This window comes from Ictalurus furcatus, chromosome 19 (assembly GCF_023375685.1).
Source record: "Ictalurus furcatus strain D&B chromosome 19, Billie_1.0, whole genome shotgun sequence".
Lineage (NCBI taxonomy): Eukaryota > Metazoa > Chordata > Actinopteri > Siluriformes > Ictaluridae > Ictalurus > Ictalurus furcatus.
In genome coordinates, this window is record NC_071273.1 from 13,907,799 (window position 1) to 13,922,903 (window position 15,105).

General features: G+C 38.8%; 1 protein-coding gene across 1 annotated transcript; it reads left to right on the forward strand.

Moving 5' to 3' along the window:
- The first annotated feature begins 1,196 nt into the window (after positions 1-1,196).
- On the forward strand, positions 1,197-15,091 carry arfgap3 (ADP-ribosylation factor GTPase activating protein 3). The gene is made up of 17 exons (XM_053650337.1): positions 1,197-1,259; positions 1,403-1,501; positions 6,400-6,518; positions 6,617-6,689; positions 6,950-7,081; positions 7,480-7,560; positions 8,541-8,610; positions 8,712-8,768; positions 9,319-9,362; positions 9,521-9,660; positions 10,626-10,757; positions 11,381-11,512; positions 12,291-12,431; positions 12,522-12,645; positions 12,749-12,836; positions 13,313-13,437; positions 15,040-15,091. Exons 2-17 carry the CDS (start codon positions 1,433-1,435, stop codon positions 15,055-15,057), a joined length of 1,545 nt encoding a protein of 514 aa, XP_053506312.1. The 5' UTR covers positions 1,197-1,259; positions 1,403-1,432; the 3' UTR covers positions 15,058-15,091.
- The last annotated feature ends 14 nt before the right edge of the window (positions 15,092-15,105 follow it).

Sequence of the window (15,105 nt, forward strand, 5' to 3'; positions counted from 1 at the left end):
TGCTACTTACTGGCACCTCCAGGACAACTTGGGCAATAACAGGTTTTCTTGCCTTTATACTTGGCTGGAAACATTCATCTGCACATGAAATAGATTTCATACAATGCATGGAAAGAAACATATCAAAATAAAATTAATCATGAACACTAAGTCTACATGCACTGTGAAAATGTATACAGTTCACATGTGAGTCATGTGGTGCTGTAGAGGTCTTATACACAGCCAGTTTGGTTTACAAGCATAGTAAGGTTTGTTTTTTTAAAATTTATATATATATATATATATATATATATATATATATATATATATATATATATATATGTATGTGTGTGTATATATATATATATGTTGAACATGTACAAACAAACAGGCAAATGCATATCAAACTGCAACAAAAAGGCAGACAAACATTAACAAACACTGGTTGAACAAAGTTAACATCTCTTCTTTTTTAATTATGTAAACAAACTAATAAAATAAGTGAAGCAATTATATTGGGAGTAAGATGATAATACAATATATCCCGATCATCCATGTCATTCATTCATAGTGTAACAGCATTCTTAACTGAAGTTAGGAGCAGAGATTTGCTTAACTTACCAAAATCATTTTAAAGTGCACCTATTATGTTTTTTTCAAATATTACCTTTCGTGCAGTGTGTTATAGAGCTGTTTGCTGTTTGCAAATTTTCAAAAGTCAATGCGCTTGACAAACGGAATTACTGACTCACAAAAGAAGGAAACGATTCTGAACAGTTGAAACGAGTCTTTAGTAATTCCAGACTTACTTCCTGTACTAACCTACGTAGATTTGTAACAAAAACCCCGCCTCTGGTCTTCATTGGCTGATTGCTGACAGCGGTAGACCAATCACAACAGGAGAAGTTTAAAATGAATCCTTTGCAACAGATCATTTAAGGAGTCGTTTGTGACACTGGGTGGGGGGGGAGGGGTAACGCTACAATTTAAATTATGAGCACGTTAAAGTGTTTTCTGACCTTGGATGCATGTAAATCTATTGTATGAGAGCTTTAAAATGAAATTAGGCACGTTTCAAAACCATAATAGGTGCGCTTTAAAGTGTTGAAATGAGCCAGGGGTTTTCACACATGCGCAGTAAGTAAATCACGTGCTAAAGAGTTACGTGATGACGTTGAAAGCGCGCTCCTGTGTAACTGTAGGCGGCGCGCGCGCTCCGGTGCTGGGATTCAGACACTAACAAGTGTTCTCACTAGAAAGTAGCCTAGTGGTTTCAGTAGGTATGAAAACAAAATACATTTCAAATTGGAGCACAACCCATATTCAGGACAGTAGTGAGCAGTTTAGGATGCAGCCTTTTTTTGGACGTTGAATACGGAAGTGAAGTCCTGTTTCAGTGTTTTTCCTGCTTTGTTCCTGTCAGGTGAAGCGTCTTCATCAACAGGTGACAAACATGACGGAGCCCACAAAGCACGACATTTCTACCATCTTCAAGCGTCTACGCGCCATTCCAACGAATAAGGTGAGTAGGAAAAGCCCGAGAAGAGCTGCAGGGTTTATTTTGATATCAGGAAGTAGACAGGATGTCTGACACGTCACTGTGTTAGTGAAACATATGGCAGGTCTTTCTCAGCTTGTTGTTTATTCCCTCTTAGAGAATTCACTCGACGGAGTGTTTTTTAGCGGTGGACTGTCCTCTGATCACCTGAACAACATTAGTCTCATTATTTTCTTTCGCCTGTAAACAGATTTATTTATTTATTTTTGATAGACAGGTTGTGGGGTCACAACTCATTTAATTTCTTTCCACAGTATGACGGCTGTGTCCTTTTTAGACTGGAATAAAGTTGGTGTGACGTTCGATATTCGCAGGAAATTAAAGGACTGTGTCTAAAGTTACATACGACATTGTTAAACACGTTTCTAACTTCAACAGCATTTGAAGGGAATTATGTACAGTCACAAAACTAACTGGAAAGTGTTCATCTAGGTGTCAGGTATGACGCACACCTCTTAGATTTTTGATATTTAACCCTACAATGCAGGAACCAAAAAAACCTTCACGAATGCATAACGGGGGTCAAAATGACACTTACTGGATTGAATGGTTTTCTTCAAAAAATAGATGTCCTATTAATGAAATAGATATATATATATATATATATATATACAATTATCACACACATATGTATGTAAATTTTATATATATATAATATACATATTTATAAAATATACATACATATGTATGCATATGTGTGTATTATATATAAAATTTACATACTTACAGTATCTCACAAAAGTGAGTACACCCCTCACATTTTTGTAAATATTTGATTATATCTTTTTATGTGATAACACTGAAGAAATGACACTTAGCTACAATGTAAAGTAGTGAGTGTACAGCTTGTGAAACAGTGTAAATTTGCTGTCCTCTCAAAATAACTCAACACACAGCCATTAATGTCTAAACCGCTGGCAACAAAAGTGAGTACACCCCTAAGTGAAAATGTCCAAATTGGGCCCAATTAGCCATTTTCCCTCCCCGGTGTCATGTGACATGTTAGTGTTACGAGCTCTCAGGTGTGAATGGGGAGCAGGTGTGTTAAATTTGGTGTCATCGCACTCACAGTCCCTCATACTGGTCACTGGAAGTTCAACATGGCACCGCATGGCAAAGAACTCTCTGAGGATCTGAAAAAAAGAATTGTTGCTCTACATAAAGATGGCCTAGGCTATAAGAAGATTGCCAAGACCCTGACACTGAAAGGCCAAGACCAAACAGCGGTTTAACAGGACAGGTTCCACTCAGAACAGGCCTTGCCATGGTCAACCAAAGAAGCTCAGCGTCATATCCAGAGGTTGTCTTTGGGAAATAGAAGTATGAGTGCTGCCAGCATTGCTGCAGAGGTTGAAGGGGTGGGGGGTCAGCCTGTCAGTGCTCAGACCATAACGCCGCACACTGCATCAAATTGGTCTGCATGGCTGTCGTCCCAGAAGGAAGCCTCTTCTAAAGATGCACAAGAAAGCCCACGAACAGTTTGCTGAAGACAAGCAGACTAAGGTCAAGGATTACTGGGACCATGTCCTGTGGTCTGATGAGACCAAGGTAAACTTATTTGGTTCAGATGGTGTCAAGCGTGTGTGGCGGCAACCAGGTGGGGAGTACAAAGACAAGTGTGTCTTGCCTACAGTCAAGCATGGTGGTGGGAGTGTCATGGTCTGGGGCTGCATGAGTGCTGCCGGCACTGGGGAGCTACAGTTCATTGAGGGAACCAAGTATGTCAACATGCTCTGCTTCAGTACGTCACAGTACATGATCCCCTCCCTTCGGAGACTGGGCCACAGAGCAGTATTCCAGCATGATAACGACCTCGAACACACCTCCAAGACGACCACTGCCTTGCTAAAGAAGCTGAGGGTGAAGGTGTTGGACTGGCCAAGCAGGTCTCCAGACCTAAACCCTATTGAGCATCTGTGGGGCATCCTCAAACAGAAGGTGGAGGAGCACAAGGTCTCTACCATCCACCAGCTCCGTGATGTCATCATGGAGGAGTGGAAGAGGACTCCAGGGGCAACCTGTGAAGCTCTGGTGAACTCCATGACCAAGAGGGTTAAGGCAGTGCTGGAAAATAATGGTGGACACACAAAATATTGACACACTGAGCCCAATTTGGACATTTTCACTTAGGGGTGTACTCACTTTTGTTGCCAGCGGTTTAGACATTAATGGCTGTGTGTTGAGTTACTTTGAGGGGACAGCAAATTTACACTGTTACACAAGCTGTACACTCACTACTTTACATTGTAGCAAAGTGTCATTTCTTCAGTGTTCTCACATTAAAAGATATAATCAAATATTTACAAAAATGTGAGGGGTGTACTCACTTTTGTGAGATACTGTATGTGTGTATTTATTTTATATATATATATATATATATATATATATATTATATATATATATATATATATATATATATATAATATAAAATTTCGTTACTATGACATCTATTTTTTGAAGAAAACCATTCAATCCAGTACGGGTCATTTTGACCCCCTTTATGCATTTGTGAAGGTTTTTTTTGGTTCATGCATTGTAGGGTTAAATATCAAAAATCTAAAAGGTGTGCGTGATAACTGACACCTAGATGAACACTTTACATTTGGGTGTGTGACTGTAAGTCATTCCCTTCAAATGCTATTGAGCTTTAAATAATGGCATTTTTTGTGTATTGCCATTTGGTAGTGAAATTCATATCTAATTTACATATGATTTAATAGCTTATTTTAATAAATATCAAACATTTAAAAGGTGTGCGTCATACCTGACACCTAGATGAACACTTTACAGTTGGTTATATGACTGTACGTCAATCCCTTCAAATGCTATTGAAGTTACAAACGTGTATAAAAATGTTGTATGTAACTTTAGAGACGGTCCCTTAATTTCTACATATCCGCGAATATCAGTCAAACCAACTTTATTCCAGTCCTTTTTAGTTTTATATTTACTGAAGTTTCACGCACAACTTCCAGGCCTCAATGGTTCAGTTTTCATTTGAGATGTCTTCATATTGCTCAGGTTCCCAGCCACTGACCCTAACCCTTTCTTTTCAAATTTGAAATTTAGTGGCCAACCCAAACAACAAACCTAGCCTTAGCCCTGGTCCTGGAGTAACCTAACATAGGTTGCTTTTTGTGAATGAGTTCAAATATGAGTTAAAGTTATAAAAAACAAAAAACAAAAACACAACTTGTTTACAAGTAACCTGCACATGTCTGCTATAAACAAAAATCTAAGTTCGTTTCCAGCACCTATGTGTCATGTAGGCCCTACTATTCAAGCAGCAGTGGAAGAAGTGAAATGTCATGATTACCCCATATGTGATGTTAATTGCCAGAGTAACAGACAGACACAGAGGGTTAGTTGTAACACTGATAAACTACCACAAACATGATACATGTAAAATTCACTGGCATAAGCACATGATTCATGTGCAGGTTGTCGCTATAACTTCAGGGGTGTATTTTATGCCCCTGTGAATTTATAGCCCTAAGCTGCCAAAGCTCTTTGAGCTTGGATGATCATAACCCCAGTTTCATCCATCAATGTTGCTGTCTTTATTTGTTTGGAATGAATTGACTATTATATATTCATTAACACTGACCAAAAACTAAAAGGCTGACTAAAAGTATACTTTGATTTCCTCATTGACCCGCTGTTAATTATCTTCCGGACCCTTTAAATCTTCCACGCTCACTCCTCTATCTTACCTGATGTTCCCTGGATCTCGTTCTTTTCAAAAAGGTTTCGGAGACATGAATTGTCTTACTTTATCTGAAGAGGAAAGCGGGTTGGTGTCGTAGTGTACTACTGGCAGTTTAGTTGTAACACTGTATTACAGCTAACCCTGCCATGTAGAGACTAAATATTATTTAGGCTATGTCATGTACCATCTTTATCACAGCAGTGAAACTGCCATATTAACATGTATGGTGGTGGTACAAGCTTTTTAAACAACGTGTCATACGTACTGCTTAACTTTTTAGACACTCCTGCCTTGTTGATCTGATTTGTAGGTGTACAATTCATTATTTTCATGCACACTGGATAGGATATTTTTGGTTGGTGCACTATTGAGGTTTCCCAGCATTGCTGCTCCACCTGATAGACACATTACCACCCTTTAACACACTATCACCATGTCGGCGAACCACCACCCAAATGACAAACCGTATACCAGAACAGACGGACTACAGTAACTGTATTGACCTGAATATAGCTGATAATGGGCAAGTGAGTGTAACTACCAGGTAGGAGTACATAAGAAAGGGACTACTAAGTGTATAGAGTGTACTTTATTTATATATTTTAAAAACCAAAACGAGTGATTTTGTCCAACACTGTACCATGCCAGAGTGGAAATATAATATTTCATTTACACTGCATTACCCTGATGCCCTTGCATGTTGCATATAATTTATTTGCACACTATTATTATATCTGGGGTCGCATGGTGGTGCAGCAGGTATTGTTGCCACCTCAAAACTCAAAAAAGAGTTGTGGATTCCCAGTTCAATATAAAAGCGTGCATTAATGTCTGTATGGAGTTTCTGTGCATGTTCTCCTTTTGTCTGGGTTTTTTCCAGCTACTTCTGTTTCCTCTCCTCCCCAAAACGTACTGGTACACACATTTGCTATGCTAAATTACTTCTAGGTGTGTGTGTGTGTGTGTGTGTGTGTGTGTGGGGTGGCCTGCGATGGTGTGTAATCCAGGGTGTATTCCTGCTTCACACCCAGTGTTTCTGGATCAACCACAACCCTGACCAGGATAAGCAGTTCCTGAAGATGAGTGATTGGGTGTTTGTATTGTATGCATTGATTGATGGACCATGTTGTAACGTGTACCTTTTTGTGCTCAGGCCTGTTTCGACTGCTTTGCGAAGAACCCAAGCTGGGCTAGCATCACCTATGGTGTGTTTCTGTGTATTGACTGCTCAGGGACGCACCGTTCTCTAGGTGTGCATCTGACCTTTATCAGGTAGCATAAAGCACATGTGCCATTATATTTGACTGTCTTACATATTCCATTCTGCACACAGTAATTAGCAGCAATTTAACAAATTTCATGTTGAACAGGTCTACTGAACTGGATTCCAACTGGTCCTGGTTTCAGCTACGTTGCATGCAAGTTGGGGGGAATGCCAGCGCTGTGAGTGTTTTTTCTCTCTCTATACCTCTGAGCTTTATTTAATCAGTTTTAAAATGCAGAAGGCTGACTGACACGCATTTTCATAAATGAACATGTAATATGTCATCGATCTGTTGCTGACCTAGTTGCAACACATCCCAGTAGTAAACTGAAGGTCTATAGCTATATGTAAATGCTAAACATGTTGAAACAGTTCTCACTCAACTTTCTAATCACATGGACACCAGTGGTTAATAGGGATTTCTCTCTCCTCCCAAAAGTCTGCCTTTTTTAACCAGCATGGTTGCACTGCCAGTGAAGCCAATGCCAAATATAACAGCCGTGCAGCTAAGCTTTATAGAGAGAAGATCAAGACGTTGGCTACCCACGCCACCAGACAGCATGGCACTGAGGTCAGACACACAAATACATGAAACCTTCTACACACATTTGCATATTATATTTTATTTCAGTATCACAGAAACTCAAGGTTATAAATAAAGGTCTGTGGTGATTGTGTGTGTCTCTCTCTCTTTCTGTCTTGCTCTCTGTCTCGCTCTCTCTCTCTCTCTCTGTCTCGCACTTTCTCTCTCTTTCTCTCTCTGTCTCGCACTTTCTCTCTTTCGCACTCTCTCTGTCTCGCTCTTTCTCTCTCTGTCTCGCACTTTCTCTCTGTTTCGCACTCTCTCTGTCTTCGCACTCTGTCTCGCACTCTCTCTCTTTCTGTCTTGCTCTCTGTCTCGCGATGTCTCTGTCTCTCTCTCTCTCTCTCTCTCTCTCTGTCTTGCACTCTCTCTCTGTCTCTCATTAGCTCTGGCTGGACAGTCAGGCTCCTCTCTCCCCTACATCGCCTGAGGACAAGCAGGTAGACTTCTTCAGCCAGCACACACAGGTATTGCTGCATCTTTTCATTAAGGAGCAATATTGTTCTGATTACGCTGTTCTCTTTCTGCCCTAGACAAAATGGTACACATAAAAAAAAATCTTCCTTGTAATATCGCTGCCCTTTTTTCCCCTCTCATTTGAATTAATGACATTATATCATGTATGCTCTGTAAAGTATAAAACACAGTGGTGTTGGTTCTGTTGTAGGAAAATAATCAACAGTGGGGGTGGAGTTACTTTTACTACCACAAAGATGATTATTTCCCAGAAAGAGCAGGTCCATAGGTTTATTTTTATTATCACAGCAATTTTCCAACTAATAACACTTTTTTTTAAAATAATTAATTAAAGAACAACACACCATACCTTTATTTATTTATTTATTTATTTATTTATTTATTTTTTAATCCATTTGTGGGTTTGGTTAATGTTCTGGAACTTTTGCAAGACAAGTTAGTTCCTGAATTTAATAAGAGAAACAAATGCAGCTTGTCATGTTACCTGAAGACTTGTTCAGCTTTCCCTCTGACAAAGCAAAACAAAATGACTCTCCACCTTTTGACCAATCAAAATGAAGAATTCAACAATATTTTAAATATTGTGCTTAGAATTATGCAGTTGTACAACTTCTAATTGAGGTGAATCCCTGCTTTTCATTGGAAGTGCAGTGGAGTGAGTGTGTGGTGCAGTACATTCTAATTTCAGCCTTCAGAAAAAGCAAAGCAAACTCTGTGTAACTACAACAAGCTTTGTAGATAAAACAGAGTATGATGACCACGACTAACATTAGGCAGTGACGGATGTTTGTGATATTGCAGCATTTTCTGGGTATCTAGTGTAGATAAATTGTTGGTGTCTGCCAAGGTCAGATGGGAGACACAATCATTTTTTAAATAATTCAACCACTGTGATTAATAGTTTATGCCTTTAGTAATACTGTTTGCTGTGTTGTTTTTTTCTTCCCCTCATGTGTATGTACTTACACAGAATGAAGGAAGCTTCTTTCAGGAAAATCTTAATCATCCACAGGAAACAATCTTGCAAGATAATAATAATGGTATGAAAAACCAAACAAACATTACATTTGGTGTGGGTGTGTGTGCATGATTGCACGTGAGTGTGGGTACATGTATCTAACTAATTAATTGTTATCTGCAGACAATCAAGAAGGCCCTTCCGTTGAGCTTCTCAGTGTTTCTCCAAAAGCCGCCCTAGGTAAAGAAATGTCATTAAATTGTTTTCATTGTGTTTAACCCTTTCTTGCAGTAATCTGGCGTTCCATTCCACCAGCAGAACGGAAATTAACTTATCAGACATCTTCAATCAGTGTAAACAAATGAATTATTTCACAGCTGCAAGTCTGTTATAAGATTAGTCAGGACACTGATGGGTTTCTCTGTGTAGAGTATTATGATTGTGTATTTAGCAGGGAGATGGGAAAGGGGAGGGGTCTGATCCCGCTGCTAGTCAAACAATTCACAACTCTCCACAATAACATTGGTACAGAGATAAAATGGACAGCACGACTAAAGATTTTTTTTGACAGTAAAAAAAAAACGGTGTATAACTGCCACAATAACATTATAAAATTTAAACCTATTAGGCTATGTAAAATATATATAATTCTTATGAAAAAGAAACAAATTCAGTGCCAGACATGGACACCTCCAAAACAGGCAGAAATTCCAATTTTTGGCCTTTGGTAAAAAGGTAAAAAAGAGTTAAATGTGGACATTTATGGTTTTACATTTACGGCCTTTTCCAGAGCCTTCTCTTATCAAAAAGAAGCCTGCAGCAGCCAAAAAAGCGGTGAGATATACTATTTAAAAAAAAATAATCATTACCGTTAAATATTGTATTAATTGTGCCTGTGTTTATTGATGCCGCACTGTAGTAATCAGTGAGTGCAGAGATAAAGCAGAGTGTGTTTACATGGATTCGAATATTTCCTTTATGTTGTCGAGTAGCTTGGTGTTAAAAAAGGAGGTCTTGGGGCTCAGAAAGTGAGCAGCCAGAGTTTCTCAGTGCAGGAGAAGAGAGCTCAGGCTGTGGACAAACTACGTGAAGAGTCAGTCACTGAGAAGAGTGCCAAGCCTGAAGAGCCAGTGTGAGTCTCCTTCTGCACGTTTTCACATGCACATAAATAATGCAGTCATTATCTGATTCAGGCAGTTACTGAATTATTTAAGTGGTCATTTAAACTGCATACTGCAATATCGTAAATTAAGGATTCAAAATAAAAAAATAAAAAAGACTTTGCATACGTCTGTAAGGCATATTGCCATGTAGACGAGTGCATGTGGACCGGGATCCCCAAGTATCCAACAAAAAAGAAAGTGGTGCAAGCAGGTGGTTTTTATTCATTCGTCTTCAGTAAATTATTAACTGATGTATATTTTGGGAAATACCATAAACTTAATACATTACAATATATAAAAATAACTGGGGGAGCATGCAGAAGGACAGTACTTATGTTTATTTCGCAATCGTAAAACTCCAAAATAAATATTTACAGTAAAACAAATCGAGAGCTGACTCATCAGCAGCCAGGAACCTTGAGTCTGTTCTCCTTTCAACCAACTGAGAAGAAACAGACAACAAGATGGATTACATTTATATTTCTGCTTGTTTAATTCTAAATCTGTTCTTGTGTTGACATTTAGGTTAGAAGGGCTGTATCTGGTGCTGGATTCCCTCATGTTTATTGATTTTTAGGACATGCTGAAGTCCATGTCATTTGCATTTAGCTTTTTCTTTTTTCGCTGGGTTTTTTTGGTTTTTTTGGTTTTTTTTGGTTTTTTTGGTTTTTTTAGCCTAGTGTTTTTCATCTGTTTCATGACAGATGTAAAGCATGTTTAAACAGTACATGGTCATATTGGCAAAAAGAATAAACTAAAAGTAGGTTATAGAAATCAGAAGTCGAGATACATCAAGAGACGTAAATCACATCACGGCAGCCGAAGGAATCTAGTACCACCAGTATATTGGAAAATATGGTTAAAATAATAGTGTCGTAGTAGTGGTGCTGCTGTTCTAATGTCTTGTCTCTCTGTCTGGTGTGAAATTTGTCAGTGTGACGTCTCTGAGGCTGGCCTATCAGGATCTGGAGCTCCAGAGAAAGAAAGATGAGGAGAAGCTGCGAGGGCTCAAGGGCCAAAAGAAGGAGCAGGCAGAGAGGCTGGGGATGGGTTTCTCCAACAGGAGGTCAGGGATTTTAATTTATGCAATCATCCTCAAATTTGCTATAGATTTTCTATCACTAGAGGTGTGTTTTTATGTGTGTTAGAATACTGTACTACTGCAGGGTTGTTGTTTTTTTGCATTTATTTGGATAGTCTACTATGGACAATTTACATCACCAAACCATCTAGAAACTGTCAACAGCCAGCCTATGCAGTGATTCTCAATAACACTGTTAACCGTATATGGTTGCTGATGTTTAGTATATGATTAACTTGTTGGTTTCCTTCTGACCAGTCAGATTTGTGCATTCAAAGTGATCATGATATGATAGAAGATAGTCTGGATTAATTGTCTCTCATGTTATCACAATATCAAATCCAGTCCATGTGTACTCTAAACACAAGTCATCGAAAGATACACATCTGTGGAAATGTTGACAATTAGTTATTGGGTTTCTTGACTTTTAGGGCGTCTAAAGCAGACTATCCAAATACAGTATTACCAAATACTTCATATGGAAGTAATTTTCTAAACAGTATGCCAGTAAGGAAAATGGAGTTCTTTTAGGATTACTTAACTAAGAGTTGAACAGCGATACCTGGTTATTTATCTCTATCTTTTTGGACTTTCTTTCCTCATTTCAGTGGAGTGTCTCACTCTGTCCTGGCGGACATGCAGACGATTCAGCAGGAGACTCCCACTTTGACCCAGTCCTCCTCTCATTCCAAGAAGTACAGTGACGATGATGATGAAGAAGAGGGATATTTTTTCGTTAGGTGAGATGAGTCACTCACTTTTGCATATAACAGGATCATTTGACTAGATTGATTGATGGCTCAATCAGCAAACCTTTATATGACCTTTAATTCAGAATTGAGTGAACTGAATCCAGTCTGAATCAGATGTCTGTCTAATCAAGCAATATGTATAATCTGCCCAATAAACATAAATGGATTATTCTCCTATTTAACAACCTTTGTGTATGTTCTGTGTTTACAATCAAAAGTCTGTGACACAGAAGTTCATGGTACTAATTTCGAAAAATGTGAAAATAATAGTGGTAGCCTCCCCCCCCCCCCCCGCCCCGCCTCCAGTTTCCTGCGCAACAGGGTGTTGATGGTGTGTTTTGCTTAGAGTGACATAATTTAAGACTTACAAACTAACATTCTGAGATAATGTTGGACACTATTTACACTCTGACAGGACACTAAAGGGCAGTCTGTTTGTTGTTATGGTAATAGTGACATTAAATGAACATAAATTTGGTTACATGTACATTTAAGTAGGAATTTACATGTCTGAGTGTGATGAGTGTAGGGTGTGTGTAAACAGTTTGTTTGCGGTTGGAATAAATTTGTTCTGACTGAACTTCGCATATGCACATAGGTTTTTAGCCACTGATTAGGTTTTTTTTTTTTTTTAAAAATTAAAAACACTGTAACCTAATCAGCTTTTCAATATTATATGCAAGTTAAAGGTGTAGTTTGATGCTCTAGACACATTACTCATTATATTAGCATTTGTAACGCTTCTCCACTATCATCTTCCCTGTAGAACCTCCTCCAAGTTTACTAATGATGCGCCTCAGTCATCTGACCAGTTCTTCTCCCACTGGGAGGACATCAAGAAGAAAGAAAGCAAGAAACCAGAGCCCGATATTTATTTGAGCTCCAAGACCTCATCATTTGAAGACAGGTTAGCTCTTTCTTCCGCATGGCCATTGTAAGGACTTTTCAAGCTTTTAGTGAAACATTTATGCGATCCTAATTTTCTTTTCAATCACAGGACTGCATCAAGGAGAAAAGCGGAGCCTGGGATGTTTCCCGTCTCTGATGATGCCCAGAAGAAATTTGCTGGTGCAAAAGCCATCTCCTCTGACATGTATTTTGGTAAACAAGATGACGCTGAGGTAATGCCAAATTACACGTCCCTGTATGGGTTTATTTCGCAATGGCCCAATTGAAAGTTGCTGTGTTGTTCTGTATTAATAATGACGTTCCTGTTTTGCCTAGTATGAAGCGAGGACTCGACTGGAGCGTTTCTCCGACAGTTCAGCCATTAGTTCAGCAGATCTGTTTGACGAGCAGAAGAAACAGACAAGTGCGTGGAGTAACAGACACAACAGGATATATTCATATTCAGCAAATATTCCTAAGCTCCTTACAAATATATAGGAGGGTTTTTTTCAGTCTAGACATTTTTCCTCTTCTTTTTAGATGAACGTTTATGGCAGAGATATATACGTTTATTTATGGAACCATCTGTGCTATGTACAGGCTGTACTCCTGATTCTGATAGTTTGGTAATTGGGTCAAATTTATTAACAAACTCCTTTTCTGTTGTGGTGCAACAGAAAAGTATTTGCACTATTGTCGGGAAGAGATTGAGTTAGCATCCCAATGATGCCATAGGTTTCCCCATTTAAAACCAACTTTCACTACTTCTGTTAAAAAAAAGCTTAGTTTGTGATGTCACTAAATAAGCTTAAAGCTATCATGTCCGAGAGCCAAATATTAGAGATAAGCAGAAACTGGAACATGGCTCAGCTTACTCTGGCTTTCTCTGTCGTCTTACAGGCAGTTCATACAGCCTGAGCAACGTGCTGCCCAGTGCTCCAGATATGGCCCAGCTGAAGATGGGAGTCCGCTCTGTGGCTGGCAAGCTGTCTGTCATGGCCAGTGGAGTGGTTTCAACTATACAGGTCTCTTCCCTTCTAATTACATTTACAAATCCCAGGACTTCCATTGAGTCTCTGACACATGCTTAATGCAGAGTTTCCTTAAGGCATCATTGTATAAAAATGATTGTTAAATGGTGAGAGCGTGCTTAATGTGATGTGTGCTCTACCATTTAGCAGTTGTCTTCTTGCAATGATTCTTTCAGGAAACTCAACATTACGCAGTTAAAGATCTTGCTCTGTCAATGGTTTTCTGTCAGTCCTGGGATTTGAGCTCACAACCTTCTAGCATTATGTAATTTTCGAGCTACAAAGTGGCTAAGAACCATGGATGCTTCCATAAAAGTTTGTATATTGTTAGAAACAAGTTAACCAGCTATTTATTAGGTATTTTCTTTGGTATGGTGAGCATTATATATAATATAACGCTCACCATACCAAAGAAAATATATATATATATAATATTTTATATATTAGCGTTATATATAGTTAAATATATATATATTTTTCCACTGTCAGGGCAATAATTAAGAAGTTCCAGTCAACCTGAAATGTTATGAATCAACCTGGAAGAGGACGTGTGTCTATATTGTCTCAATGCACTGTGAAGAGGATGGTTCGAGTGGCCAAAAAATCTCCAAGGATCACAGCTGGAGAATTGCAGAAGTTACAATAAGTCAAGCATGTTCAGTTTTCCAGACACTACTGGAACTTCAAACGGGATCGGGTTCTATGGTCAGATGAAACCAAAATAGAGCTTTTTGGCAATAAACACCAGAGGTGGTTTTGGCGCACACAGAGAGGTAGCCATATGGAAAAGTACCTCATGCCCACGGTTAAATATGGTGGTGGCTCTTTAATGTTTTGCGGATGTTTTTCTGCCAGAGGACCTGGGCATTTTGTTAAGATAAATGGCATCACGGACTCAACAGATCAGATATCAACAGATGTTAAATGAAAACCTGACAGCCTCTGCTAGAAAGCTTAAAATGGGCCATGGTTGGATCTTCCAACAGGACAGTGATCCAAAACATACATAAAATCAACACAAAAATGGTTTACTGACCACAAAATTAAGGTCCTGCCATGGCCATCCCAGTCCCCTGACCTGAAAACCTGTGGAGTGAACTGAAGAGGAAATTTGAAGGATCTGGAGAGATTCTGTATGGAGGAATGGTCTCAGATCCCTTGCCATGTATTCTCCAACCGCATCAGGCATTATAGGAGAAGACTCTGCTGTTACCTTGGTGAAGGGAGGTACCACAAAGTATTGATTAAAGGGGTGCCAATAATTGTGGCAAATATATTTAACAAAGATATACCTGTCTTCTGTTTGCAATTGTTGGATATCCATGAGAGCAGAGTATTTTTGAACGAAAGATCAAAAGGTTTTTCACAGCCTTCTTTGCTCATATTTACCAAGGGTGCCAATATTAGTGGAGGGCACTGTATATACTGACTTTCTGGGTTGAGGGAGCGTTTTCATAGGTTTTTTTGGAAGTTCTGAGTTATGGACTTTAATCAAACGTAGCACTTAGTTCCGACTAACATTTTTGTTCTTGTAATTAATTTGATTTTTTTTCTTATTTTGTGCTGATTAAAATGTGTGTATGTTCTCTGTTGCAGGATCGCTACAGCACATGAGCACATTGAGTATAGGGAACGAATCAGAAGGACATCTTAAGACAGCCT

Coding starts and splice junctions, on each gene's coding strand:
- arfgap3 (XM_053650337.1), top strand. CDS start 1,433: ATGACGGAGCCCACAAAGCACGACATTTCTACCATCTTCAAGCGTCTA. Junction 10,758..11,380: donor ATGGGTTTCTCCAACAGGAG/GTCAGGGATTTT, acceptor TCCTCATTTCAG/TGGAGTGTCTCACTCTGTCC. Junction 12,646..12,748: donor GTAAACAAGATGACGCTGAG/GTAATGCCAAAT, acceptor TGTTTTGCCTAG/TATGAAGCGAGGACTCGACT.